This window comes from Phlebotomus papatasi, chromosome 2 (assembly GCF_024763615.1).
Source record: "Phlebotomus papatasi isolate M1 chromosome 2, Ppap_2.1, whole genome shotgun sequence".
Classification (NCBI taxonomy): Eukaryota; Metazoa; Arthropoda; class Insecta; order Diptera; family Psychodidae; genus Phlebotomus; species Phlebotomus papatasi.
This window is the reverse complement of record NC_077223.1, coordinates 63561716-63587953: the sequence shown is the minus strand read 5'-3', so window position 1 is coordinate 63587953 and position 26238 is coordinate 63561716. Positions and strand designations below refer to the sequence as shown.

Sequence of the window (26238 nt, the reverse complement as noted above, 5' to 3'; positions counted from 1 at the left end):
AGAGTACTTCCAAAACATATCCAATCTAGGACAATTTTGAGGACTCAATGGGTGAAGTGGTAGAGCACTCGGTCTATGATGCAAGTGTCCCGGGTTCGAATCCCCTTTAGGTCACCAGGAATTTTTCTGGCGTTAAAGGTGCTCGGATTGTATCCAATGAGCTTCACTGCACTTGATTCCACGGGCATGGAACTGACAACCTCATCCTGTACAAGAAAAAATAATAATGCATGTCTAGAAATCCCCTAGGCGCTCCAAGGCAAGATCCTGAATTTGATTCAGCCACCTTGTCCTAGGTCTGCTCTGAGTTCGAGGTCTCCTCACATTGGCTTGCATAGCTTTTCTGGGGAATCTTTCTTCATTCATACGCTCAACATGACCATACCATCGAAGTTGTGATCTCTCAACTCGAAGAAGCAATTTGTCGACTCTTAGCTCCTCATGAACAGCTACATTTCTCATTCCATTTCGTCGGGTGATTCCCTTAACCGCCTAGAGGTACCTCATCTTACGGTGCTATCACACCTAGGATTTTTCACAATTTAATTTTAAATTGAATTCAGAAAATTGAGCATTAAAATTGCTAGAACCACTTGAAATTTTTCATAGCCAGGACACATTTTTGCGAGAAATTTGCTAAAATCAAAAAAGCCATGCAAATTGCTATAAGTTGTTTTATTTTGTCATTTGTGATTTTGTTACATTATTAGAAAAATGAGTGAGTCCAGTGATGAAGAAGAAATTTTCCTACTTTATGTAGGATATATGTTCAATAAAAATGTGTCTTAAGGTAAAATGAAGAGATTGTGTGCCAGAAAATGGATCCAAGAGAGATCTGCCCACGGATTCATTGAAAAAATGTATGATGATATCGCAACTGGTGATTTTTTTGGACACAACAAATTTCTTCGTATGGCTACTGAAGAATTTGAGGAACTACTTCACATAGTTGGACCTCATTTGCAGAAAGAAATAACGAAAATGAGGGTGCCTCTATCGCCTAAAATTGGAATTGTTGAGCAATTTTAACATTTTAATTTGCTGAGTTGAAATTAATTTGTGCAACCCAAGGGGTAACTCATTTCCATTTTTTCTGACAAGGGTTTTTGGCTTCGCGATGCAATATTTGGGTTTCTCGGGTTTCGCGATGCAAGAATTGGGTTTGTCGGGTTTTGCGATGCAATTTTTGGGTTTCTTGGGTTTCGCGATACAAAAAGTGAGTCTCGGGTTTCGCAAGCGTTTCTCTGACAATTGACGAGGGTTTCTCAATATGATGCAACCACATTTATGGGCCAAGTATTAGTTTATATTAATAAATAAGCGAAAATCTATTAATTTAAATGATTTTCAATGCAAAATAACGCATAGGAACAATTCATCTGAAAATTAAATTGAATTTACAAATTTAAAATATCCTAATGTGATAACCTAGTCATAACATAGTGATAACCTAGTGTGATAGCACTGTTAGAAAAAGAGGCTTTAAATAATTCCTTGATTTTTCTATGTCAAAAATTTTTTTTAGATTTTAAGAGCAGATTATTCATTAAATGATATGCGTAAATACCTATGTATAATTTGAAAGGTTCTTGTTTCTTACACACTTTAAATTTTTAAAATTGTATTTTGATTACTTGTTTAGTGCTTGTTGCAATCACTATTTCATATTAAATCAGAAAAATCTATATTCATTTATTATTTAATTAATTTTAAACTAAAAGTATTATTATCTTCACTTACCTTCACAGTTTCTCCAAAATTGAAATTGAAGTTCTTTTCCATGTCTCAGAATCCTCTGAATAAAAGTCGTAAGTTTGTGAAGTTCCGAGAGTATTTATTACAAATAAAAATTACGTAGTATAAGGAGTGTAAGTATTAAATTAAAATAAATGTTGAAAATAATTTTTAAATAAATCTCAAATTGAATGTTCAGGAAATATCACAACAAAAAGAATAAAGGGCGCGGGTTTGATGTTTCAATATCTCTTCAGTTTTGGTTTCAATGATTCTACCGCGAGTTTTTCCTCCTTCACCTGAAAGAATTTATGTGAGCAAGGATAAAAATATCAAATAAGAAATAAAAATAATATAATTAACTTACGAGCGCTTTGAGTGTGATTGGGAAAGCAACGCCGTCGCTCTTCTGCACCATAATAACAACCACAGCTTCTGAGATAACAATTTCCCTCCTACCAGACAGCACGTTGGATTTTTTGGCTTTGTTGATGATGTCGTTTGAAACAGTCAACTCTTTAAGTGTTTTGTAACATAGCGACGACTTAAGTTCTTTCATGTCAGTTTTGCCTCTCTCCTGGACTCTGATGTATCCTCCAAAATCCAGACAAGTTGTTCTGTGATCGTTAATCGTGATTTTGCCGTCGATGTCGTTTTTGTAGTATGCTGGAAAATTTTCAGTTTTGAGATAAAATTTTAAGAGATTATAAATTTTGCATTTAATTTCTAAGAATTTTACTCTTATCGTCATACTGATTAAAATTTTAAAGTAGGGGAAAGTACTCTCCCTTCGAACGTTCATGCCTTCGAATAATGTGAATTTTCTTTTAGTTTTCCTAAGAGACTTAAGCTGTCTACACTACATTAGACAAATTGTTGAAATAATAGCATTTCAAAGTGACATTGAAAAGAAACTTCAATATTGAAGCGAATATTGAAACCAATATTTCAATAATTGCCTACACACTGAACAAATTGACTTCAATATTCAAACTTCAATATTAAAAACACCAGTCTAGTCAGGGATTCACAGATCTTCTGGAATTTTCTTCCGTATTTTGTCAAGAACACCCAAAAATAACCAAATTGGTTAGAAGATTTCTCCAGCTTCCTCCAGGAAATCCCAGATCTTCTGGGATTTTCTTGCTCATTATGCCCAAAGCACTTCAAATACAAACTGTGGTCACAGGAAATCCTAGATCTTCTGGGATTTTCTTGTTCATTATGCCCAAAGCACTTCAGATACATTCTGTGGTCAGAGGATTCCTGGAGCTTCGTCCAAGAAATCCTAGATATTCTGGGATATTCTTGTATATTATGTCAAAAACACTTCAGATTGAAAACAAAAGCCAAATAGAATTAATAACTTGAATTCTCACAGACTTTCAGGATCATGCTTCGTATCATATCGTAGGAGAGTTTACCATCGCGAGCAAAAGGACTGGATGGCCACAACCACAAGCCTTCGTTCCCTCTGTAGGATTCCAATTCGTATCATAAAATTATACTTATATGAAGTGCTTTGGACATAATGAACAAGAAAATCCCAGAATATTTGGGATTTCCTGGAGGAAGCTCCAGGAATCCTCTGACAACAGAAAGTATCTGAAGTGCTTTGGGCATAATGAACAAGAAAATCCCAGAAGGTCTGGGATTTCCTGGAGGAAGCTCCAGGAATCCTCTGACCACAGAATGTATCTGAAGTGTTTTGGGCATGATATTCAAGAAAATCCCAGAAGTTCTGAGATTTTCTGGAGGAAGCAGGTGATTAGTGCCGACCAAGTTGGGTTCTTGAGGAGATTGAACAAAATATATAACCAAATTCCAAGAATCTGGGATTTTCTGGAGGAAGCAGGAGAGATGTGTCTTGACTTGGATTTTGATCTTGGATGTGTTTTCATTCATGAACAAGGAAAATTCAGCAGTTCTGTGATGTTCTGAAGGACGAAGATTCCTGACCATTAAGAAATATTGAAGGAAATATCAAATCAATTTGATATTTAGAATTTCTTTGAAATTTTATTTCAATGTGACTTTGAAATTTTTTATTGACATAATTTGGCCTTTTGGCCTAGTTTGTAGCCATTCAAAATAATAAAATAAAATATTGAATAAAATGTTCTATATTGAAACAAATATTTCAATATTTGCCTACACACTGTACAATTTTCTTCAATATTGAAACATTTATGTCAATAAATCTTTGTAATGTGGAGGCAATCTTTGTCAATATTTGACATTGAAAAGAAATATTTCAATAAATTATGTCTAATTTATAGCCAGCTTTACACATTTCCATTAAATATTGGTTAGCTTATCATCAATTATTGATAAATATGTGATAATCATGTGTAAATCTCTTAAGAAAAGTAGAGCAAAGTCACATTATTCGAAGGCATGAATGTTTCAAGGGGGAGTACTTTCCCCTAATCATTTCCGTTTATATATCTATAGCGCAAAGCACAATGACTCAGACCACTCAGACTTACGATAGATTCTCCTATGTGGCAGTCTTTGCCTTTGCCAAACTCGTCCTTGTGTAATTTTTACGGGATTCAGGGCTTTTGGTTCCAATTCCAACAGGACAAGTTTCTTCTTAGTCAGCTCCGTTAACTCTCTCTGGTTTTCCAAATTCAACGTATAATCTGCAATTTTGCGCACATAAATGTGTGTATGCGAGGGTAAATGCTCGAGTTGCTTGAAATATTGGTAATCAATCCAGAGGAAGGTATTGTCTCTAAGGCGCTCATGACAGTCCTTTAAGTTCCTTTTGTAGAAAATTTCCGACTTTTGTGGATATCCTGTGTTGCCCGTTAAACATTCAATTTGTAGTGTAGAGTCGCACATTTTTCTTAGAATTAATTTGTCCTCAGAGGAGATTTCCTGGGTAGTCCCTGCCTGGCCTTTGGCACAGAATACTCGGATGAGGAATAACAACAAAAGAGTACGGATCCTCATTTTGTAGTTCTACAGAAAATGTAGGAAATCGTTTAAATTTTCGTTCGATATTTTGTTTTCATTCTTTTTGAGTAATTTTACTTAAATCATCATTACTTTTATTTATTACGGTTTAAAATAATTACTAATTTGAAATAATTACCTTTTATTAATAATTTCACCGAAATATCTCTTTAAAATGAATTATATGAGTATCCCTTTTAATGGGTCCTGAGGGTCCTGAGTAAAAGGGAAAAAGATAAATTGAAGTATTGTGATGTACCAAGTATGTACAATAGAAAACTAAATAAGAAAGCTATATTGGTTTTAGTGTTAATTGACAAAAAGAGATCTTCAAACTAATAACAAAAAGAGAAATCAATATTTTGCAGGTGAGTGAATACTTTTAGTCCACGCCCCTTGAAAAGTCGAAGGCTTGTCACACAGTCTTTTGGTTAAATTTTTGAACACATTTTACTTTTTCGTCTTTTTGGCACTCTGGGTGCCTAAAAAGAAATCACTTTTCTCTAGCTACTAATATAATTATAAAAAATTGGTTCTTGTGGTAATTTTTAAGTAGAAAAGCATCTCATTATAAGATATTTTCAGTCTTAATAGAGTCTGTTCTAATTCATAACAATTTTCAGGTGCTTTTAGTTTATATTTATCATTCTTTAAAATCAACTGCAAGGTAAGTGTTTTAAGTGTACCAAATTTCTGCATAGTTGGATGCAAGCGCCAAAGTTTCAAGTTTGAAATATAATATTTTTAATATAAATAGAGTTTATTGTTACATTTTTTTAAAGAGTGCTGTTTGGAGCCTTGTAGATAGTTTATCGTCTTAGTTTTCTCAAAAACAATCTTAATACATTTTAAAATGAATAAAAATATATGACATAGCATTGCGTAATATTTCGACCACTTTGATTCTCATAATTCCTGGCCCTTTCGGAATTCTTCCAGTCTTTTTCACATCATCTTGTTCATCGAAGCGGCATTTTCTGTTTTTTTTGCATTGTATAATCTCTAGAAAAGAAACTAAAAATTCATGGAAATTTGAGAAACAAAGAAAGTGGGCGAAATTGTAAGCTGGCCGAAATTTGATACACTTATTCTATATATTTTCATTCTACAATTTTTATTGCAGAGAATTAGGTAATATGAGATCTTTGTAATCTCTAAAATAAATGATCAACTATAATTAGAATATATAGATTTTTAATTTTCAAGGCTTATACGGGTTTCAGACTGGAGTTTTATACCAGTTTCCGAATATCTCAAAATCCTAAATATAATAATAAAAAATTTTAGCCGTGTCTTAAAATCTTTTATTCCATTTATCCTGTAATCATTATTTTCAGTAAAAAGAAATCACATGGCATAGAAAAGAATAACAGGCCCATGATAACTAGTTCAATTGCTAATTTCGAAAGGATGTGGCCTAGGATGTGGCTTAATTTTTAGTGGGCGTGACTTTTTGAGCCTCTCTGAATTGAATTGTCCGGGATAATTATGTCAGATTCATACAGAGTTCAGATTGTTTCCAAGATTAATTACACGAAAATTTTTGTTTCGGTTAACCATAATTTCTGGAATGGGCGTGGTCTAAAAGTATAATAGCTTTTTATCTGTAAAGGCCTGCACCGAGGTTACACAAGATTCATGCTCAGTTGGGGTGTAAATAACTTACTTTTTAGCACTTCGAAGATTAACTTTTTGTCGTTTTTGTCACTTTGTGAAAACTTTGAAATTCTTTTAGAGTTAAAATCATCCACCGTATAACCCTTCGCATAAAGGAAGGACATAATTTTCACTAAAGCCTCACACTTTTTTACTTTTTTTTTAAATTTTTAATTTTTATTATTGCTAATGACTAGGATTTATGTGCAACTCTTTTTCTTTAAATCTAATGGATCTCTCCATGGAATTGCTTCCATGGAGAGTCCGGAAAATAGATACTTCTAACGAAAGACCTGAAAAGTGACTGAGATTTATCGAAACTTACTTGCCTTTATGTCCTCTCTCTCTGTCGATGCCTTTATCTTGAGGTAAAGAGGTTTTTTGGATGATAAGCTGCGATAATAATGCATGACACATTCTTCTTTTCAAGAATAAAAACAATGTTTTGCAATATAAATAAAAATATATATATTTTTAAGTCACTAACAATTTTCCAACGAAGCCTCCTGGCAGGATTTTTAGAACCTAATTCCTAAAAATTTTTTAAGCAACTGAATAATTTATGGGATTGTTGGGTTTGTCGTGGAATCGAGTTATCGTCATGGTCCAATCTAATTTCACAGTCTTTCGAAATAAAGCCACAATTCACAATCAGCTAATTTTAGCTTGGTGCAGATCCGCATGGATACGTTTGATGATGCCCAGGAGACGTTGGTAAAGGAAAGAATGTCGAGAGGAGGGCTTACAGATTCCCAAATGATCGTCATAGAGTCGATAGAAGTCCCCAAGTTCAATTTTTGCCGAATCCTCAGTTACAACATGATACGAAAGCTTGAAACTTGTGAGAATCGTCGGAAGACCCTCAGCAATGCTCACAATCTCAACTCCAGTTTTGAAATCCTTAATCCTATCCACGAAATCCGAATGAAGTTCCAGCAGACTCTTGGCATTCTCCTCCATTTCCCGGACTTCAACCGTCGGCGACAGGATCATCTGCGTGTGCTGCTTGAGTTTAGCCACTGGGGTGCCTCGATGGGGAGTTCCCAGGAACATTATGCCCCTCGTATTGCTCCCAATGCTCCTCACTCTCTCATCACTGTGCTTCAGTGCTTGTGTAATGATACTCTTGACTATGAGGCCACCCATTGAATGACCCACCCAAACTACAGGTCTACCCCCTTCGCCAACTTTGGCCTCAACAAGTTGTTCCAGGAACTCCCTGGCACGCGTCTGGATAGTACCCCTGTGGATGTGACACCCACATCCATGGCATTTCGAATACCATTCAGACAGCGTAGAATCATAATTCAGACCAATCACCCGGATATCCGGGAAAGATTCTTGCAGCCAATCCATAGCCCAGCAATTTGAATACTCATTGGGATCAGGAGCATTCCATTCATCCCCGGAAATGCTAAATGGACCCTTAGCGTCCGAGGAAGATTTTTCAGGGCAATCCTCATAAACGATTTCCCAATCTTCCGAGAGATCTCCGCGATTTCTGCAAAGAAATCCCTCATTCAATTTCTGGACTAAAAAATTGTTTGTAACTTCTCTTTATTTGAAAATTTTTACGAGAAAAAATAAAACCAGTGATAAGCCCAGATAAGCTTATGGTAGCTGAGATTCTTTACAGGTGCCCTCGAAAAGCGTGCAACTCGAAATACTTGAAAATTCGATTTTGAGTTGAATTTTGGGAAAAAAAATCGCGTCGAGCAAGATGTTCTCGACCGTCGAAATGGATAAAATTGGGTCGACGCGATTCGTTACCCCTCTCAAGACTCAATTCACAATCGAATTTTCAAGAATTTCGAGTTGCATGCATTATGAGGTCACCTGTAAAGAATCTCAGCTATCATAAGCTTATCTGGGCTTATCACTGGTTATTTTCTATTTTAAATAGTTTGAGTACAGAAGACTAAGAACAGAAAAAGAAAATTCATCAAAATCGGTCAATAAACATTACGGATAGAGTTCGGTCAATTTCGGTATAGAAAGGGTCGGGTTGTGGAGTCTAGACTCACTTCTAGAAAGGTGTCGATCTCAGATACAACATATTTAAATTTCCATCGAAATCGCTTCATAATGGCCACGGCACACCTTCTAGATCAGGAAAATTTCATGAAATCGAAATTCGAAAACCTTTCTTTCTCACGTGTTTTGCATATGTCTATCTCATTCTTCTGCACTCCAAATTCGATTGAGCTAAATTGAATTTGTTGTGATGTTTAAGAGAAGAAGAAGAGTGCGAGAGAATGAGATAGACATATGCAAAATACGTGAGAAAGAAATGGATACGAAATTCGACTTCATGAAATTTTCTTGATCTAAAAGGTGTGCCAATGCTATAAACACCGAAAATGTTGTCCGGTCAACATATTTTTAATTATAGCACAGGTCAGGGAACTTTGAGGGAAGAGTGCGACCTACTGTTGGAAAGGTCTTGACATAAGCTACAAGCAAACACACTAAAATTTAAAGAGAAAGCATCGCCTAATTTTTGAAATATTCGACATCGAAATTTCGAAAATTGTCTTTAGATAAATCGGACCTTATAGCTCCGGCACACCTTCTAAATCAAGAAAATTTCATCAATTAAAATTCTTATCCCTCTCTTTCTGAAACATTTTGCATAATGTCTATCTCAGTCTTTCGCACTCCAAATTCGATTGAGATAAATTGAATTTCTTGTGATGTTAAAAAGAAGAAGAAGAAGAGTGCGAGAGAAATGAGAGACATATGCAAAGCCCTCGGGAGGGAAAGAAATTCGAATTTCGACTTAATGAAATTTTCCTGATTTAAAAGGTGTTCCAGAGCCATTAGATTAAATTGAATGAAATTGGGGTGTCATAAGGGTTGTGTTGTACCCGTTGTACCATTCCATGAGAGCTTTTCAAAATATCATTTTTTTTCCAAATTCTGACAATAAGAATCGGAGATATGGCTATTTTAGGAAAATATTGACCTATAGCTTTGGTCAGGGGAGTCGGGGGGACTTAAATTTTACCTGAGAAGCGATTGACGCCAAGAGGGCTCGAGTTATCCAGAAAACAAAATTTGTGGATCTGACATCATCAACTTCTAGCCGCCCAACGACTTTTAACCTTTGTCGAAAAGCACTTGTCGATATCTCTCTCCGTTCTCTCTTAAAAAGTGACGACGGACGGACGGACGGGTCGGAACAGGACGTCCATGAAAATCGATTTAGCACATAATTCGTGATCTATGAGTCTCAAAGCGTGTTTATAAAAAGTTTGGGCGCGATCTGAAGAGGTCACATTTCACCTTGGACCACAAAAGCTGAGGTTGTAATGAATCTCAGCTATTACAAGAATAATTTTACAAATTATTTCGATGATAAGCAAATTTGCATATTTCTGTGAGTGCATAATTCCGAAGTGAATAATCTCGGACCTCCCTGTGTAATCTCCTACGCAGCTAAGACATTATTTGAAAATTTGAGGTTATGTTCAGGGTTAACCTCCAAAAATTTAGATTCTAGCAAAAATTTAAAGGTTTCAAGTTTTGAATGCGATTTTATCTGTTCTCTGATTTTTTTTTGCAGGTTCGATTTTATTGAGAAATCCAAAAAGTTTAACAAGTATTAAATCATTGACAAAAAAATTTCAGAAACGCCTTTCAGACAAGTTAATTTACTGAAAATAATATAACTGGACTGAAAACGCCAAAGAAAATTTGCAACAAAATATTTCTTGTTGATTTTTAAGGTTAGGTTTAACATAACCTCAATAAAGACTTTAATATTTTAGTAATTTACATCTTTAGCTACTAGGTTTCACAAAATAACTAAAAATCTCCTTGTAAATTGTACGTCAGTTCAATTTTTACAAAAGGAATGACTCAGAAACCTCCTTAAGGCTAAAATAAATAAAATTCTAACCACTGAAAATATACCTGTAGTTAAAATTTGTCAATAATTTAAGATTAGAACACTCTCATAAATCTTTCGAAATTTATTTCACTAACAATATTTCAGTTTTAATATTGAAATTAACTGCACTTTTGCCTGTCTCAAAACGATACGTAAGAAACTCATAAGCTTTTTACTTATTTAGGTTTTTGAAGGTTATGTATTAAATACAACTTTTCAATTCAAAGTAATGTCTTTAACACAAAGAATTAGACCAAATTTTCCAATAAAAAATTAATGACTAAAAACAAATTATTTTAAATTCAATATTTTATCAATATTTAAATATTTTTTTAGTAGAAAAGGGACAGATAATCCTAACCGGCTTATGTAGGTGAGATTCTTAACGTGAGTTAACTGGGAGTGCATGCAAATTCGATTTAGAGCTGAAGTTGGGAGACGCCATTCAGTTATCTTGAATCAAATTCGTGAAATTGTACAAATTTTGCATTTAAACCAAAATATCAAGGATTTGGATGAACTGACAGAAAAGTGTTATATGGGTGAAATGTAGACCAGAATGTTCTCTATAATTTTCCCATAGAACATGATCTCATCGATTACTCAGAAGCCAAGATAATCGAGGTTTTTTGTTTCTTAACTCGTTTTTTCATCCAGAGTGCCCCAAGTAGTCATTTGTTGAACTTCAACTATATCAAAGAATTGTTGTATTTTGTGGGACTTTCCATTTAAAACCCTATTTTAAGTGTCTTGGTGGAGTAGAGGCAGTCAAATTGGCATCTGAGTGATTTCAAAGCGTTATTATGGGAAAAATCAATTTTTTCACACTTAAACGGCAAAATCGGAGTGATAGCGTAGTCTGAGCGGAAAATGATGTATGGACGAAATGTAGAGACAAATGTCCTCTACAATTATGTCAAAGTAATCATCAAAATCGGTTCAGCGACAGTCGAGATAATTGAGGTTATGTGATATTGAAATTGGTTTTTCGACTGTGGCGCCCCTGGTGTTGGTCCCACGAAGTTCAAATATTCTAGAAAGCTGTAGAATTTGGTGAGATCTTTCGTTTAAGCCCTCATTCATCAAAATCGGTCACATAGAACCGGAGATATGATTTTTTGAATTTCGTGAACTTTGACCCCTCATATTTCCGGTTCTATTGAAACCACAGCGCACATACGCACCATTTTGGAAACGTCCTAGACTGGACTACAACATACTAAAATTTGATTAACTTGCACAATGCCGTTTTTGAGAAAAATGATTTTGAATTTCGATGAATTTTGACGCTATCGCAGCGCCACCTGTGGTGACTTTTTGAACTTCCATCTGAAAGTGCTCATCGAGACGAAACCAAAAAGGTAAAATTTATGTCGCTATGTTAATTAGAACCGGAGATAGAGGCCGGTCAATGTTCGAAATTTGACCCCTTATAGTTCGGGTCAGGGGTTATGGATCGACTTAAGGTTTTTTTTGTTTGATAGGTATAATCAACGGCTACAACATACTAAAATTTCAGCCCGATTGCATAAGGAATTTTTGAGTTATTTAACTTTTAAGATTTAAAAATTTTCTTTTTAATAATAGCGCCCCTAGCGGTGGTTTTATGAACTTGCGATGTTAGAAGGAGAAGTGGCATTTTACGAGAGCTTTCCAAAAAGCCCTCATTTTTTAAATTCTGACAATTAGAACCGGAGTTATGGCCATTTTAAGAATTTTTTTTTGGACCCTTATAGCTCGGGTCAGGGGGGTCGGGGGATCTTAAGTTTGGTATTGATGGAAAGCTCTAAGGCCCAGCTATAACATACTAAAATTTGAGCCCGATCGATGCCATAGGGGCGGAGCTATTGAGAAAACAAAAAAAGGGGGGTCTTCAAAATGGCGGAAGGAGGGGTGGGGGGTGGGGGGTCAATGCACCAAGTTGCAATTTTCATGCGATATATAACCTTTGCCGAAAACCGCAAGTCGATATCTTTTTTAGTGTAGGAGCTATTAAGCTCCAAAGAGCGGCCGGACGGCCGGCCGGCCGGCCGGGAACGTAAAATAGCCACATATATATTCGTGATCAGGAAGTGGCGAAACACATTTTGGCCAAGTTTGAGCGCGATCGGAGGACATGAAATTTTGTTAGGATTATAGTAGGTGAGATTGTTAAGAATCTCACCTAATATTAGGCTAGTTTTAAGAATTTCTTATAAAATGTCATATGTAAGAGTTTAACAATTGTTTTAAAGTAAATTGAATTAAAAAGTATTACACTCAGTCCCGGCATTATGCACTTTGGGATTATGTTACAATTATGCAAATTTGCCTACTTTTGGGAGTCAATTTATGAAATAATTTTTAAATTGTGCCTGAATATATACTATTTTGTGACGCGTGAAATTTGAAGACACTATATTTATTTTTCAGTATAAAACTTTAATTTTATTTATTTAGGTAAAAATTTTAAATATTCTAACAATTCATAAAGAACTCTCGCTGGAGTTCTGTTTGTTGATGAATTTCTTTTAATAGTTGAATATCTTTTTGCTCTGACTACTTTTACTCCGCGCGAAATTCGTTCTCCGGCAGATTAATTAAAAAAAAATCGCCTGCGGGTATGCAAATTTTCTTGATGCATAAAACCATTTCAGCATTTTTTTTCGGTCGCGAAAATGTGCATAATCCCGGGATGGAGTGTATTCAGGTATTTAACAAATATACTGGCATTTTATTGCAATCACTACAATTTTTTTGGGGTTAAAGCTGATTCTTTCAATCAAAGGATACTGAGATTTTTTAGAGAAGCTACTTTAAAAAAATAGACTGCAAATGGATCTTATTTTTAAAATTATAGGAAAGTTTAAATATTTAATGAAAAAAAAATTTAATTTAGGTAGATCAAATATGAAGTCTTTAAAGATATATTTTTTTTAGGTTAGAAATTGTAGGAAATATCATAACAAATCACAGAATGAGAAGTTTCTGGCATCACAGTATTTTAACTTTTAACCATTTTTCTGTGTTTTAATCTTAACCATTTTTTTTAAATGGTATTTTTTGGGATGTTCATCTTTAATCAACAAATTAAAATTTATATTTTTTATTTTAAATAAAATATTTTTTTTATAAGTTAATAGATTCCTTGTACAATTTGTGATCTACTTAGAAGTAGATTTTTAAAGGGATTCAGGGTTCAAATATTGAAAAAGAAGCTAATTAAGTGTAAAATTTCTTGGCATCTCAAAACTTTTTCAAAATGCTCATACGACATTAATTGATGCAAGTGACATGCTTTTCTTTTTCACAAATTACTCACCCATCAATTCCTTCGAGAGTTTCCAAAATTTCATCTGAGAAACTTTTTCTATGGGTTTTGGTCATCCGAATTACGCCACCGTCACGCATTCCTTCACTGGCGACGCCTTCCTTCTGCCTCCACGTCACGAAAACACCTCCTAGGATGCCATGCACAAACACAATATCCACTTCCGGACGCCTCTTCCGCCTCCACATTGGGTAGAGTGGATAGACTTTGGACTTGTACAGGCACGGTATGGTGTCATCGACATCGAGATTCCTCAGAGCCTTGCCTGCTGTAACACAGATCCTCATGTCCTCATTGCGCGTCCACTGAGCCAGAACTGTAATCCAGCCGGTAACAAAGAAATCCTGGAAGTGACTGTAGCATACACTGAGATTTGTAATGACACGGCAAATCTTCAATTTCATATCCAAGTCATTCCGGAAGATCTTGTAGATCTCCATCAAGTGCATCAGGCCACCTTCTGTGATGATCCTCTCAGCCACGTCTCGGTATTCTGAGAGATGTGACAGGACATCAATGCACTGCTTCAGTAGTTCCAGCTCACTGCTCATTTTGGCGAATCCTTTGGAGAACTGAATGGTCTCCTGATTGGGTTCAACGTCCTGGAAAGTGTATTTTCCAAAGGTTTTTTGCAACAGAGTGGCAGCACATTTGTTGCTTTGCACATCTTCCAGCAGCCTATGGATGTCCTTTAGGAGGACTTTGGGATTCTTGACTATGCCCAAGTGTCGAGGTGGCAGAAACCACCTCAGGTCACAATTGGATCTGGCCAGAGAGATAGCTGTCCGGGCATCGCAAATCTGAGCTAGATGCTGATAGTCCCAGGATTTGAGGTGATCTACTAGAGCTAATTGACGAACAGCCTTGATCCTGTCATGACGATCAGAGTTTTGGGCTGTTTCGAGGAGTCTCCACGCAACAGAATGCTTCATTGCCTTCCACCATTTCTCAATTGGATGGCTGATGATGTTGACAAAGGTCTGGGAAGTTATAGAAATATCTTCAGGGGCACGCAAGGGGGAACTCATTTGCAAATTTCAGTGACACGGCTTTCTATTTTTTGTAGGCCGCAAATTCTTTTCGGATTTCTTACAAAATGTTTTGTGTTCATGGATATTCGCAAAACTTAGGTTGCAGTCAAAATCCCGAAAGCCAAAATCCAGCAAGGGAAATTTTCTGCATTTTGAGAAATTATTCTAGGTACATCCTTTGTATAAATTCGTACCTTTCAGGAATTTTTGCCATTCGCTATTTTGAGTTTCGGGATTGTGACGCTTAGGATTTTGATTTTCGGTATTTTGGCATTTGAGATTTGGGCTTTTCGGAATTTTGGTCCATACAAAATTTCTTATATTTGTTCGGGATTTCGGCTTTCGGGATTTTGTCTTTTCGGGATTTTGGCCCCTTTGGGACTTCAACCCAATCGGAATTTTGTCTCTTCGGTATTTTGACCAGTATCAGCCAAACATTATTTGGTGTATTGTAAAATATTTCTGGCGGTCTCTCAAGTTTTAAGAAAACCTCCTGAATTACTTGAATTTTCCGAAATTTTTTTTTCAAGGGTTTATGATATTAACAAAACTTCAATTCAATTCATTTCAAATCATTTAATGCTTACTATCGACTGTCGCGTCGTCAACTAACAACGATGGTAGGTCTCATTAGGAAAATACCAGAAAAATCGAATTGTGAGGATGAAATATTAGAATTTTACAAGTTTTTAAATTTTGAGTTTTAGAATAGTGATCCTGAGTTTGTAGCAATTAGCAATATTCAATCTAGAGGAAAATAAGGGACAGGGAAGTATGGAAGAGACGACACTACAACCAGAGTACCCAGTACTCCGCTCATAGTCAGAAAAACTATAGTTAAAAGGGTATCACATTGGATAGAAAAATCATGAATAACGCCTATGGTTCATCTAACAAGTGGGTTAAAAAGACGTAGGAGCACAGAAAAATCCTACTAGAGTGGTGTAACAAGACGTGGACTAGACAAACACTAAACAAAACCCTATTTTTGTTTAAATTCTATTTACGAAAAATACTGGGAAACTTCTGGAAACTTAGGTGTCCCTTTAGGACGAGGAAACAGGAGAAACAGCTTGCATTGTGGATCTTTAACTCTCTTGGAAAGTTTGTCTACGAGGGCATACAGACGACACAAAGAAATGCACTTCATAAAAGCTAAATTTTTATAACAGACCTTATATTCCCGAAAAAGAGTCTGTAATTCGCAAATTTCTAGTACCTTTAAATAATATTGGAGGAGTCTCCATTAGAGCTCGATAGAACTTATTTTTTTTGTAACGTTCAGAGACAAGTGAACGGAGAACTTCACATGAATTCTTTTTTTGCTTCTTTTAGACTAGTATTAAAGGTTTAAGGTATTTTATTATTTTAGGAGTAAGAGCGCAGCGAGGAGGGAAGAATGGGCCGTTGCCCTATCTTCTTTACATGATATTCAAGTTCAAGAATAAGTAAGATTTATATGAAGTGTATTTTCACTCAACAAAGCGGTTTTTCTGACTTTTATTTCTTTTTTTATCTTATAGAGCTTTCCAAAAAGCCCAAAGTAACTAAATATGGGTTAAAATGGATTTCTGGTGAATTTTCTTGAAGAAATGTTGCACAAAATCTCATATTAAAAACTTCAAATTGATCAATTAATTTTTTGGAAGGGACTGTGGTGAAGCTTATCAGCATTTGAAAAAAAAACTAGGAAAAATTGTTTTATAAGAGTTTTAAGGAATTTTTCCAAACTTTCCGCGTCTGCTTCAAAATAATCAAAATCAGTTTAACATTGATTTTTTTAACCAAATTTTTGAAAGGAACATTACAAAAAAAAACTTTTGAGACTTCTAAAGAGAAGTTTCTATTCGATTTTTGATCAAAATTCTTCTTGGTGTCTTTAGTGAGCTTTTAATTTACTAAATCCATCAATTTAATCAAAATTGGGTTTAAATCAGATGTTTTTTTTAACACATAAGAACAGTTTTGCTAATCAGAATTTTCGCCCAAGAAAAGTACTTTGGGAATGTTACGAGGGAATTTTTGAGGAAAAATTTTCTTGTCTTTAGAAATAGTTTCAGATCATAAAAAGCTTCGTTCAAATATAAAACTTGTAGAAAACTGTCAAGGGAAGTTTCGTAAGTTTCAAAAAAATATTGAAGTTTTGATCCCTTTTGCTTAAAGAAAAACTAAACAGAATTAACATTCACACTTTGTGAAACTAAGAAAAGAATTTATCAGGTAATTCAAATTACATAAGATCAATAAAAGTCAGGAATTCTTTGGACTTATGTCGATTTTTTGTTAAAGGCAAAAGCCTTTTTTGGTTAAATAAATTATGCAATTTGCTTAAACGCAAGTAAACTTTTATATTTTCAGGCTTAAATGCATTTTCCGCCAAGAAGGGCTATTCAGATCAATAAGAACGTTTTTGTGCATTTTTCTAAATCCACTGAAATCAGTACTGAAAGAAATGAATCAAAGAACTAAATATCCTCAAAAACCAAGTCCGTAGGGGCTTTTTTCAAATTCTCTAAGGTTGGATTAAAATTAGTTTGTTTGTGTGGTTTTTCAAGCATTGTCCTTTGCGTTTGAAAAATATTTCATTGAGGAACAATTCTATACAAAATATTCTCCTCAAATAGCAGCCGCCATTATTTCGAATTTGATCCTCAGGGCCAGAAAGGTAATCCGGCTTTAAGGCATCTACACACTAGAGAAATTTATGTCCATTTTTGAGAATTTTTTCCTGCACAAATGTAGGCAATTTTCTTCAATATGGACATAAATTTCTTTAGTGAATAGAGGCCATTAGTAATTTCTCCATTTTTGAAGGATGGTACGCTAGTGGCCTCTACACACTAGAGAAATGTATGTCCATATTGAAGCCAATTCCCTACGCTTCAATATGGACATAAATTTCTCTAGTGTGTAGAGAACATAAGGCTTTTCTTTGATTTGTCATAAATTATCCTGAGCTTTTCAGGTTTCTCAAAATCCTTTGGAGTTTTTTGTCTTTTTTGAAAGTTATTGAGACTTCTGGACATTTGCTAGACACAGTTCCACAGATTTCGTGGTTAGGGGAAACCGAAAGCCATCAAATGTAAATTTTTCTGTGTATAATTAATTAAAAAAAATGATTGAATCAGATTGATTAATGGATATGAAAGAAGGTGCTTACTTTGTTTAAATAGTTAGAATAGCGAAAATTGTGACCCAACGTTCCATGAAAAAACTAGGCCTTCTCGCAAGCGGAATTTTCGGTACATTCATTATTATTTTTTCTTATACAGGGATGGGATTATCAGTCCATGCCCCGTAGAATCAAGTGCAGTGAAGCTCACTGGATGAAATTCGAACAGATTTGACGTCAGGAAAATTCCTACAGACTTGAAAGGGATTCAAACCCGGGACACTTGCATTATAGAGCGAGTACCCTTCCGCATGACCCACTGAGTGCCCAATCTGATTAAATAGTGATTTGTTCAATGTTTCTTCTAACTTATTCCACTGACTAACCCTACGCTGGCTGACTCTGCCTCAGTCTTCCCTAATTTACTAATTTTCTTGAGTTTCTTATGAAAACTTTTCCGGTTCTGTTAATATTTAATTGTTTTTTTGGGTTACAACTAAATTTTCTATGTTTACTTATGGTTTCGTGAAACATTTCTCAGGTAAAGGTCACTGGATCCTTCGATGCATCACCCCTTGTGGGCATGTTTCTTTAGCACGTTATTGCGATTAAATCATGCCACTATCAAGTGGGATTGTCCCCACGTCACGACTTTCGTCAACGTAAACAGATGGATGGCATTTTGAGAACAAAATAGCTGTATTTAGGCGAGGAACCCTTACAAATAGTGCGTTTGTTTTCAAGGACTGTCTTTTGGTTTAAAAATAGCAACTTCCGCCAATAAAATGAGTCCGGAAAGCGTGAATTGTACCATGTTCCAGTAAACTAGAACTCATAAACTAATCTATTCCTATCGCATTTTTTCTTATCTAGAGTTGGATTAAAAAAAAGTCTGATGGCCTGATGCGAATGACCTATGAAGAACCTAGTTTGAGTTATGGGTCAATTACTTTTAAAGCGACTGAAAAATGGTCTTTCAGGGCAGATAACAGTGAAATTCTTTCAGGTATACTTCAGAGAAATTTGCCTAAACATTTTTCCTATTCGAAGATCCTGTGACTAATGAATCTGATAAGCCTTTGATTTCAATCACAGAAATACTTTTGTCAGAAATATTCAGTGAGCTTACCTTGCTGAGTTGCTCCTCCTGCATCCTTTTGAGGGACTCTCTGTATATTGAATAGTTGATGTAGATGTAGTCTGGCCTTTTCCGGTCGTAGTCCATAATACTGGTGTCCACCAGAGCATCGAATTTTCTCCTTATCCGGAAGATTTCATATGCCATAAGTCCCATTCTGCAGATAAAAAAACAAACATTAATCCACTTACACAAAATAGTTAGCCTTGAAATAATTACGCAGTAATGATTCCACCGCCAATCGCTACTTTCTTCCTGAATTTATTCTGGGTCATTTTGTAGCACTATCAAGCGATTTTTCACAATAAAACTCACAATTTCCCAGCATCGTTCGATGGTTAATCAAAACAACTAAAAGTGAGGTTAGAATGACGTTATATGGTGAAATTATAAAAAGTGGTGAATTTGTAAAAAGTTTCCGCAAGAGTGCACTGCGATCGGTTTGCAAAGACAACATAGGAATTGTAAGATTTTTTGGCGTCGTGTTTGCAAAAAATCGCTTAAAAAAGCAACTTTTATTGCAATTACTCAATCAAAAATACTCATAAAATCTCTGGAGTGTGTTCTCAGTGTGATTGTGAGAGGTGTTTTGGTGAAAAACTCAGTGGAAAGTGGTGTTTTTGGTGTTTGAAGAATACCCAGATCATTTGACAACTGGCAAGTGTTTTTCGTGGAATTTGGAATTCCATTTAAACGCCTTTCTCTTCAATTTCTCTCGAATTTGGTGCATTTTTTGCTTTGGAAAAAGAAAAAGTGTACAGAAATGATTGCAGTTTGATCAATAGTCATCCACCAAAAGTGTCTAAGAGAGATAAATTTGTGTTTTAAGTGATTTTGCTGCATACTGAGTTGTGTGGGGTTTCATTCATAAACTTTTAATCACTTGTTTATGTTTCTACACCCAGCAATTGATACGGAACTGAATAAAAACATCAGCACGGTGAGTCTCTCAGTTTATTTACACACATTTTTTATCAATTTACGTTGAGATAAACATGTTTATTTCTCAATAAACTATAATGATAATGACGATGACGTTCATACACGCTTCCCATTCATTATTCTCTGGAAAAGTCTTTCTGGGAATCATGGAAACAGTTGATTTACTAGTCCTAGAATAGGTGTCCTTTACAATTTATCTAAAAATTTCTTTAGAAATAGAGAAAAGTTTATTAATTGTGAAATTTTACAATTAATTTGCATGTGGTGAGTTTTCCCTAAGATGGCGTCCTCAAATCTCAGCAAATTTCACATCATCTCTGTCGCTCTTGCTTGATCACTCATACGATCATGCCGTGGGAGAGAGATGCTCTCATTGATGACGCTTTTTTGCCAATTTTCTACTCCCCAGCTACGTGGGAGGCTCATAATTCATTGTTAAAATTATTCCTTCATGCAAAAATTACGAAAATTTACAGAAAACAGTAAAAAAACGCCTAAAGTAAGAATTGTGTAAAAATATAAATAAAAAAATTTAGGCGGAAACATGTCTGGGAATTAAAATAAAATGCTAATATAGCTAAAAAATATTAAAAATTTCATGTTAAGCGCGCAATTTGATAAAATATTTGATAAATGGTCGGGGCAAAATTGTCTTGTTTATTTATGCAAATGTTATGTGTAAGAAATTCCGTAGTTTAATATTTCACAGTCATATTTTATGTTATTTTTTATTTAAATGTTTACCTATATTGTTTAAGTTTAAACACTATCAAGTTTTTAATAAAATTTCTAACTTGCAAATGTGAATATATAATTTAAAAATTATAATTTTATCATTTAAAATACTTCAAACTAATGTCTGAGAATTTATTAGGCCACGTTAGGGGAAAGTGCCCATGCTTCGTACGATCCCAAGCTTTGTAATGACTGAAGTTTTCCTATGTTTCTGAATAAATGTGAATCAGGAACAATGTAGTCGTTATGAAGCTTGGGATCGTACGAAGTATGGATATGGACACTTTCTCTTAACTCTTTAAGAACGAGTGGGACACCGTCGTCCCAAAAATAATAGGTGTGATTATGAAGGAATCACACCTAAAAATTAATTTTTCGGATAATTTAGTGGACAAAATAACTTTCTATAGTCAAGAAAATTGTTTTTGCTATATAGGGTGTACCATAAATTAAGCAAAATTTAAATTAAATAAAAAACACATTTTTTCTCAATTACATTTTTTTTTCTAAATTGAAAAATAAAGTACACAAGGTAGGGTTTATGTATTAAATAACGCATTCAGTAATTAACCTCCATGGGTTTGCTGGCGTATGAATCCTTTTGTCTAAGTTTTTCATGACCTTTTTGGACAAATGTGGCTAATTTTTGATAATTCAGGGTTAAAAGTCCTCTTTTAATGCACAGAGGTGGATGTAGGTCTGTTGACTTAGGCTTGTGACTTCGAATAACCGAATAAAAAAATGTAATGATCTAAAATTACATGATCCAATGGAACAATTTTAATCACGAATAGAGGAAATCACAATCAAGAAATGTGTTATGCAGGAATTGCATTATTTCGTAGGCTATATGACATGTCACACTATCCTGCTAAATCCACATGTCCTCAATAGTAATGAATTCATAAATAATTAATTATTGATGAACAAATCCTTTAATTTAGGCTTCATAAACTCGGTCATCATGTCGCAATATCTAGCGTCAGTAACAGTAACGCTTTATCAGCTTTATTTTCGGATAATATACTGATACGATATTATTAATCATTTTAAGGGCTCCTTCTTGGATGGCAAGTGTATTTAGCACCCACAATTAATTCAGTTCTGTGAATTTTTGAATTAGACGGTAGTTAACGAAGTTAAGTCTATTTTCTGACCAATTCTCGAACCAAATTATTTAATTATTTTTGAAATATTTTTTTAAGAACAAAAAAGCGTTGGTCTCTCATTCATTGATAGATTTTTAATAACCCTAATCTATAAACTCACGTAGTATTTTTATTATTCGTTGGGGACCTTTATTACAGAAACGCCGCTCAATTTAAATCTGGCGTGATTTCTGGGACACCATTTAGAAAGACCGGTGTTCCACTCGTCCTTAAAGATTTAATAGTAATTGTCTTAAAAAGGATTTGCAGTGCAAGATCCTTTTATGGCCTCTACACACTAGTAGAATTTTCTTTAAAAATGCCTTTTTAAAGAAAATTTCCCCTGAAACGTCAGAATTTTTGAAAAAGGTAATTTTTGACGAAAATTGCTTTTAGCGTGTAGACACCATTAGTAACCTTTTTTAGCTGAGATTCTTTAAGGCTGCTGCATACCTTAGATCAGGAAAATTTCATGAAATCGAAATTTACACCCCTTTCTCGTTTCTCGTTCTTTCTCACTCCAAATTCGATTGAGCTAAATTTTAAATAAAGAAGAAGAGTGAGAAGGAATGAGATAGACATATGCAAAGCGTGTGAGAAAAAAAGGAATTTGAATTTGGATTTCATGAAATTTTCCTGATCTAAAAGGTGTGCCGGAGTCATAACAATATATTTTTAAGTAAAATAAACTCAAAAATGTTATTTACTTAACCCATTCTTTACCATGGTATTACACATCATACGCATATTGAATAATTTTAGAAGATTTATTCCTGGTCAACTGATGTGTCAATGTGTTTGTTTTTTTAACAAATAGTTTTATTTTCTTAAAGTTCTTAAGTGTATTTTCATTATTGGAATTACATTAATTTAAATAGAGTCTAACTGGGTGTTACTTCAATTGTGTAAACAAGTATTACATCAGTACTAATTTCACTATTGGATTTTGATAAAAAAGTTATACTCTCTGCGAAAAGTCTTATTTTTTGCTATAAAAATATTTTGTTTGGATAAGGAAGACTGAATCAAAATTTGTCAAAATAGATATCATATTTTATTTGTCTATGAAATCCCAGAAAACTTAATCGGATTTAGGATATTCCAATTGGAAATTTACTACTCTGTCTACACATTTTCTGAAGATTATTGTTTTTTCTATCTCGAGAGAAAATATGCTTTTCAAGCCATTTTTTAAGAGTCAATGTTTAGAGATTTTAGACACTTTGGAAATCTCATAAAATCCGTAATGAATCGGTAAAGTATTCGAAAATGACTAATGTTTCTCGTAGGGTTTAAGAAATACCTGTTTCTGTACTCTAGAACCGGAGGAATAATTGATAATATGAGACAAAACAGCAAAAACAAAAAATAATTAATTAAAGAAAATTGTGTCGTGTAGGAGAAAAACCAAGAGCAGATTCTTGATCGGGGGACTCGACTCTACCAAACGTACCATGTGAGATCCGTGTGCCAAAAAAATGTTGTCAATTGTTGCATAGTGTAATGAATCGTTTAAGTAACCGATTTTTTTTGATTTTCAAATACTTTTGTAATTTTATGATTCAATTTGATCTCTAGAAGATCAGCAAGTATTATTAATAATAATAATAATAAAAGATCATGCGTAGAACTAATTCACGGTGAGTTCTATATCTCGTGAGTTCGAGCATTCCACAAAGCTGGGACGCATTGTTGAAAATTTAGAAAAATAGTGGAAATTTGACATTCTTTTAGTTTTTGTGATTTACGTAACCTTTTCACATAACTGGAAAATAGACGAGATTCTCAAGAATAGCTTTAAAATATTAAAATCAAAAATAGCTTAAGGAGTTCGAAATGTCTATTTGCAAACAACTGAAAATATTTGCAAACCTGAAATAGCTAAGGAAAAACGGATATTTTCAAAATAGAGTATTTTATTGTATAGAAAATTAATCGGGTTTTGAACACAATTATAGGTAATGAAGATTTAAATATCTCAGAATTTAATGATGTGCGGTAAAAATACTTCTTTGCAAGTTTTCGCTAAATTGAGTCTTAAATGAATCTAGTTTAGCTTTTCCATACTTGTTCTCTGACAAGATTCCTATAGTAAATTAGTATGAATCCTACTGAATATCTATTACGGAAAAATATTGTAGTTGAAATTCTTTTTACAATCTCAGTTCAGAGAAGTGTTTTCAAGTGTTTCAAACAACCCCTTTGTTCTACAAAATTGATGACAAAGGATTAATAACTTATGAGGTACCTTTCTAAATAATAAGCCTTTTCAACATGTAATTATCCTTTTGTGCATAAAAGAACTTGCAACATTGTAATTTGCAACAATCTTGGTTAATATGTTCATGATCATGACAAAGCTATCAAAAAGTAGATAGGGCATTTTAATTCCTGCAATTTAAAATTAGCCCCTATTAGGGTTCCCCTCTATTTAATATCAATATCTGTCATGTGTTCCTGTACTCACGGTCTCTTGGTTTTTCATAGAAAATCGCGAAAAGTTGTGTGAATTTAATTCACATATACCATTTAGAGGGTTTATATAGTCACCAAGGGAGCCTATATAGTTAATTATTAAAGGATGAAATCACTTGTGTTATCATTTAAATATTAAATATCAATTAATACTGTGATGGGGAAAAGTGGATTAAATAAACAGAATGTGTTAAAAATCGAATTGTGGAAAAATCAGAATTGTTCTGATGACCTAATTTATGTTCATCAATCTCTACTAAAATCACCGAGACAGATCTTAACGAGATGAAGTTGATCCAATTGTTAAAAAAAAATGTCACAAAAATTTTTCCATGGCTTCTCTCTCAATTAATAAATGTATTCATATAAAATTAAATATTGCCACTAAAGTCATTTTTATAATAGGGAAAAAATATCAAACATTATAAATGAAATGTCTGCTTTTGATAAATTGAATATGATTTATTGGAATATACTTTGTAGAAATGGCTACAATTTTCCGCCATGTTCACACAATTAGCTGCCAGAATAGCTCAATAAAACATTTAATAAGCTATATTTACAGTATTTTTTGTCAATCGGCTCTCAATGGCAAATACCAGAGAAAAATTGTCCAATTAGTTGACGCTTTCGTGACAGGTGATACGTGAACACGCGTGATTCTTTTGTGTCTCTTTTTATTCCGGTCTTTTTATCGTCGTCTTATATTTGACCAAATTTATTTTGAAAAAAAAAAAAAAAAATAAAGTAAAATACAAAAAATAAAATAGAAGTGAGGTATGTATTTGGGCGGATATATCCAGAAATTCCAAAATCAAGATTATTGTATATCTTGTTCTGAATTAACCTCATGAAAAAATTAAAATTTTTACTCTGAAAGCATTCCTTTTTCTTCCACCACAAAAAAGATCCGCCAAGTTCTTAATGTTTCCTTTGGAAGTTATACAAACCAACAAAAAAAGTGGTCAAATTTGCATTTATTCATGCGAATTTGCGTATTATAATTTAGAAAAAAATGATTGTAGTAAAGAAAAAGAAGTCACAAGAGGTTTTTCTTGCGTCATAGAATCTTAAAAAAAAACCTAAGATCAAGATAACATGATCTTTCCTTCTGGATAATGTGATAAATTGTCGTGCTGAAATTAAAAAAATTATCTACTAAACTTAACTTATGTCTTTTACAGGCATATAATCTTGCAATAATTATCTCAGTCACAATATTATATATATATATTTTCGTTTTAAATATAAAGCAAGACAGAATCAACTGTCTGTTTACAAATGCAATTATGTCAATTAGAGTAATTTGTACAACATCAGTGATTGTAGAATTTGATAAAATCACTTGTCAATATTTAACATATGAGAAAAATTAAATTGTCATTAAATTGCGTGATGCCTTTTTGTTCATGAACTTAATTACCGTGGCGAATTGGTGGAATAAAAAAAAAACGTGAGTTTGTCACAAATTGGAGTTTTTCCTTCTTCTATGTCCCTCTACTTTATCATTTTACCCAAACATCTTTCACTTGTCAACGAAATTCATGAGAAATGCTAACAAGGAGCAATTTGTGCCAATTCTTTTTCCACTGTAAATTTAATTTAGCTGGTTGAGATTTCTGTGTGGTACTGATGAGGAGGGGTTGAACACGCGCAAAATGCGATGGAATCAATGCGGAAAATTAACTATGACGACGATGATGGATTTTTTCTTTGAAGACGCTTTCAATGAGGGTCAGTTTAAAAGTTGGTGACTTTAAAATATAAATAATAAGTAATATAATTTACATTTTTAAAATATTCAAAACGGAATAAAATGTGCAATATTTTTTTGCTTGTGTACATTTGCTTTCAAAAGTTTGCGTTGTTTAGCGAAGGGGTAGTAAAGGATTTTTGCTTGGATTCTTTACAATATTCGGGGGTCTTGTAGTGTAGTAATTGGTCAGATTGTTCGGATTTTTGGCGACGAGACCCTAGATTCGACATTATGAACTGTATAAACATTTGAAAAATAAATAATGTATTTGAAAGTTAAATATGGTTGCGGACAAAATCCAGGAAGTCAAAATTTCGGAAAGCCAAAATCCTAAAGAGACACAATTTT

The 26238-nt window shown here is 34.0% G+C and overlaps 3 protein-coding genes across 7 annotated transcripts in view; 1 reads left to right on the top strand and 2 right to left on the bottom strand.

Moving 5' to 3' along the window:
• Positions 1–1813: 1813 nt before the first annotated feature.
• LOC129802649 (uncharacterized) lies at positions 1814–6397 on the bottom strand. Of its 4 annotated transcripts, none has more exons than XM_055848627.1 (5): positions 6362–6397; positions 4835–4911; positions 4224–4701; positions 2102–2400; positions 1814–2033 (listed from the first exon to the last, which is right to left on the bottom strand). In XM_055848627.1, exons 3-5 carry the CDS (start codon positions 4690–4692, stop codon positions 1977–1979), a joined length of 825 nt encoding a protein of 274 aa, XP_055704602.1. In that variant the 5' UTR covers positions 4693–4701; positions 4835–4911; positions 6362–6397; the 3' UTR covers positions 1814–1976. The 4 variants fall into 4 exon arrangements, with proteins under 4 accessions (XP_055704602.1, XP_055704601.1, XP_055704604.1 ...); XM_055848626.1 differs by having other exon boundaries at positions 4835–4902; XM_055848629.1 differs by having other exon boundaries at positions 4835–4974; positions 6231–6392.
• A 397-nt stretch (positions 6398–6794) lies between these two features.
• On the bottom strand, positions 6795–19215 carry LOC129802642 (protein SERAC1). The gene is made up of 4 exons (XM_055848617.1): positions 19054–19215; positions 18826–18991; positions 13545–14533; positions 6795–7852 (listed from the first exon to the last, which is right to left on the bottom strand). The coding sequence occupies exons 1-4, from the start codon at positions 19107–19109 to the stop codon at positions 7003–7005; spliced, it is 2061 nt and encodes a 686-aa protein (XP_055704592.1). The 5' UTR covers positions 19110–19215; the 3' UTR covers positions 6795–7002.
• Positions 19216–19251: 36 nt separating this feature from the next.
• LOC129802643 (uncharacterized) overlaps positions 19252–26238 on the top strand; it is a 78570-nt gene continuing 71583 nt past the window's right edge. The window contains exon 1 of one of the 2 annotated variants that reach the window (XM_055848618.1): positions 19252–19774. The gene's annotated coding sequence lies outside the window, so the exon portion shown is untranslated. Of the gene's footprint in view, positions 19832–26238 lie in introns of both variants that reach the window. The other variant, XM_055848619.1, reaches the window with a different exon arrangement.